We start from the raw sequence: 3,355 nt of genomic DNA on the forward strand, positions 1-3,355 counted from the left end.
TTAGAATTCCTTTTTGCAATTACATCTTTGATTTTAGTTGTTGAGAATGTGAGGCATAAATCAGTCATGCTTTCATGTATTCCTTAATTTGGTGCATATTCCCTTTCTCCTCATTTTTACTTTTATACTAGCTGTTCCCCGTCAAGAGTTGATTCATTTTTTTGTTGTTGTTGAATTTTCAACTCACCCTATCATGGCCAACAAAATTGCTTCTTGAGAATTCACTGGCAAAAGTTATGTTAATTTACCTGTGTTTGAACACTATGACATTGGTTATCACATGAGGGAACATGAGAGTGTTATATAAACCATAGAAGGAAAAATCGGAATCGGAATCGGGATCGGCACCGTCCGATCCCGATCCCGGATCGGAAAATCGGTCGGAATCGGCCGAATCGGATCGGAAAATCGGACTTTTTTGTCAGAAGCTTATTTTGTACTCAATATGATTTGGAATTTAGATTTAGACTTAATTTGATTTTATTTAAGACTATAAGCACTTGTTTGTGATTTTAAAAAACTGCCAAATGGTTTAATGGGTTATAAAACAAAGGAAAATATGATATATAAAGATAATAGTAATAATATTAAGATAAAAAAAAAACAGATATAAGGATTTCTTTAATGGGCTTATCAATAGATATCTTTAATGGCCCAAGCCCAATTGAAAAAAATATTGCCTACATCTCCTCCACTAAAACTCACACAAGCATCTGCCAGTGGACCCCACCTTCTCTTTAACCCTTTGACTGAATAGACCTTCTTCTCCAATTAGCATTTTGACCCAGTCAAAATTGCAGATTTCGTCCCAAATCCGATTTGAGGTCGTCCTCGTTTTGTTGTGAAAAATCGGTCCAAATCGTGAGAATCAACATCAAGAATCTCCTCCACGGTAGAAGAATCGCTTGATTTGGAAAATTTGAACCAGTTTTTCGCTGAAAAATCCTCCAAAACTCGGAAACCGAGTAAATCGGTCCAAAATCGGATCGGCCTTGTCCGATCCCGACTTGAATCGGCCAGATTCCGATCTGGATCGGCCGATTTTGCCTTCTATGATATAAACCTTTTCCCTGGATCACTTTATTTGTTGATTTAGTGATGGTTTATATTATAGATAAAGGAAAATTAAACAGCATTTACTATGAATTTTCTTAACTAGTCTGATTATGATATTTAGTATTTTTTTACTCGGCCATAATATCATCTTTTTGTTAATATATAGATGACAATATTTTGTTAATACAATAGCATGACTTAAACTATGATGATATTTTGCTAAAACGTAAGGGATTCTATTATGAATGTTTGGGTTTATCCTTAGTTTTTTGTATTTTGGTGTGCTTCATTGAAGGCTATCCTAATTTCAATTATATATAAGTACAAGTGATGTATTTTGTGGAGGCTGTTCTTGAGATTAGCATCTTTTTTTCAGTAGTATACTTCTCAAATAGTTTAATTTCTTCTTTCTTGCCTAGTAATTTATATTTTCTTTATTAGATCAAGTTGTGCTTGATTTTGGTAGGTCAATTTCAGCTTGTTAATAATAGGCCACCAACCCTCAAAAGTAGCTGTCAGTTCAGGAGGCCACTGAAGACAATGGTGCACCTGGTACTACCGGTATGGTTTCTGGTACGAAAGTGTTTCCGAGGAGGACCAACACAGAGAGCAAACAACCGTGCGATGGTACCACTGAAGATACTAGTACCGCTGATGCAGTTACTGGTACTGAAAGGTTTGCAAGGATGAACAACAAAAAATCGTTGTCGCTATGCGGTCGCTGGTACAGAGAGGGTTATATAAGATACTGACAAAAACAACACTTTTATACACCTAAATATTTATATCTGACTTTCCTAAAATTTATTTAATGGAAATCAATTGGAGAAGATAAGACTGTTGACTTTGAATGGTAAACCACTCTGCTCCACAACGGGATGTTTCATGACAAATAAAATAAAATCATAGAATTATTTAAATGAATCCAGCTAAGAGGGATACATCTCCATTTATTTGGATTCAACTACCAAACCACCTTCTTCAGATCCCCTTCCCTCTTCTCAGACCATGGCAGCTCATACCATCATAAGCTATGCCTTACTAGCTGCATACATAAGCGCCGTCGGCGCAATCGATTACACGGTAGGCTATTCTAACGGATGGACGGTCAGCGTAAATTACATGGCTTGGTCGACAGAATACAACTTCACCGTAGGCGATGCCTTGCGTAAGAAATTAAAATCTCATCTGATCATTTAAATTGATGAACTTTTTTTACAAATTGTCAATTAATGCTCACTTTAATTTGCAGTATTCAATTATGTCAAGGGGCAGCATAATGTATATGAGGTAACACCGGACTCGTTTAGGTCGTGCGATGCAACAAATGGCACGTTGAAAAGCTATAATTCTGGCCTCGACATCGTAAACCTGACGACAGCAAAAGAATATTGGTTTATCTGCAATTTCAGAGATCACTGCACTGTCGGAGGCATGAAATTCACTATTAATGTGTCAGAACCCGCAGCTCTTCCTCCTGGGGACATGACTTCACTGCCACCGCCGAATCTGCATCCTCCACCACCGCCTAGTGCTGCCGTCAGACAAGGCATAAATTGGAGCTATTGCGCTATTCTTTTAGTTATTTTGTGGTGTGTTTCTTTTCATTGATTTGGTTTCTCCCTCATTTTGACTTGGCTTGTACTTGAATTTTTGTTCCATTAGAAACAAGTTTGCATGTTCATTTTTTATTTTTTGGACTCGGTCTCCAGGGCCCCATAGAAGGTGAAGTATATTTATTTATTTCTTTTTTCTTAAAGGTTGTTGGTCGAAGTAGTGGTTGCAATCATAGTAGGAAATATCGGTATCGGTATCGGGATCGGTCACGGCCGATACCGATACGTATCGGACCAGTATCGGACCAGTATCGGACTAGAATCGGCCAATACGGCTCAGGCTCTTTAACACACTATCGCGAGTATCGGACGAATATCGAATCGGTCATGGCCGATACCGATACGTATCGGCCGATACGGATCGGTATCGGCCGATATTTCCTACTATGGTTGCAATTGCATGTACCTTGTTGAAAATGATTGGATGCTTTTTAGTGATAATATATATATATATATATATATATATATTATTATTATTTTTCCAAAAGATTAATGATGATGGTTGATGTTCCAAAAGGGCAACTAGCTTAACTACTGATAACAAAATGTTTGTTTGTTTGTTTATAAAATCGTCAATGCATGGCGCCTGTTTTCTTAGTATACGGACAGGTAGAAAGGTACAAGTGGAGAAAAAAATTCACCAACTTATTAGTTCTGCACTGAAATGAAATTAATTAATAAAC

The 3,355-nt window shown here is 37.2% G+C and overlaps 1 protein-coding gene across 1 annotated transcript; it reads left to right on the top strand.

Annotated features, from left to right (window-relative positions):
* The first annotated feature begins 1,632 nt into the window (after positions 1 to 1,632).
* Positions 1,633 to 2,740, top strand: LOC144567355 (basic blue protein-like). The gene is made up of 2 exons (XM_078317480.1): positions 1,633 to 2,224; positions 2,309 to 2,740. Exons 1-2 carry the CDS (start codon positions 2,065 to 2,067, stop codon positions 2,665 to 2,667), a joined length of 519 nt encoding a protein of 172 aa, XP_078173606.1. The 5' UTR covers positions 1,633 to 2,064; the 3' UTR covers positions 2,668 to 2,740.
* Positions 2,741 to 3,355: the final 615 nt, after the last annotated feature.

The sequence above is a fragment of the Carex rostrata genome, chromosome 16 (genome assembly GCF_964058835.1).
Source record: "Carex rostrata chromosome 16, lpCarRost1.2, whole genome shotgun sequence".
Classification (NCBI taxonomy): domain Eukaryota; kingdom Viridiplantae; phylum Streptophyta; class Magnoliopsida; order Poales; family Cyperaceae; genus Carex; species Carex rostrata.

What these genes read in the sequence shown, in the direction of transcription:
- LOC144567355 (XM_078317480.1), top strand. Translation starts at nt 2,065, where the DNA reads ATGGCAGCTCATACCATCATAAGCTATGCCTTACTAGCTGCATACATA. An exon ending in CACCGTAGGCGATGCCTTGC is followed by an intron (nt 2,225 to 2,308) that starts GTAAGAAATTAA and finishes TTTAATTTGCAG; the next exon opens with TATTCAATTATGTCAAGGGG.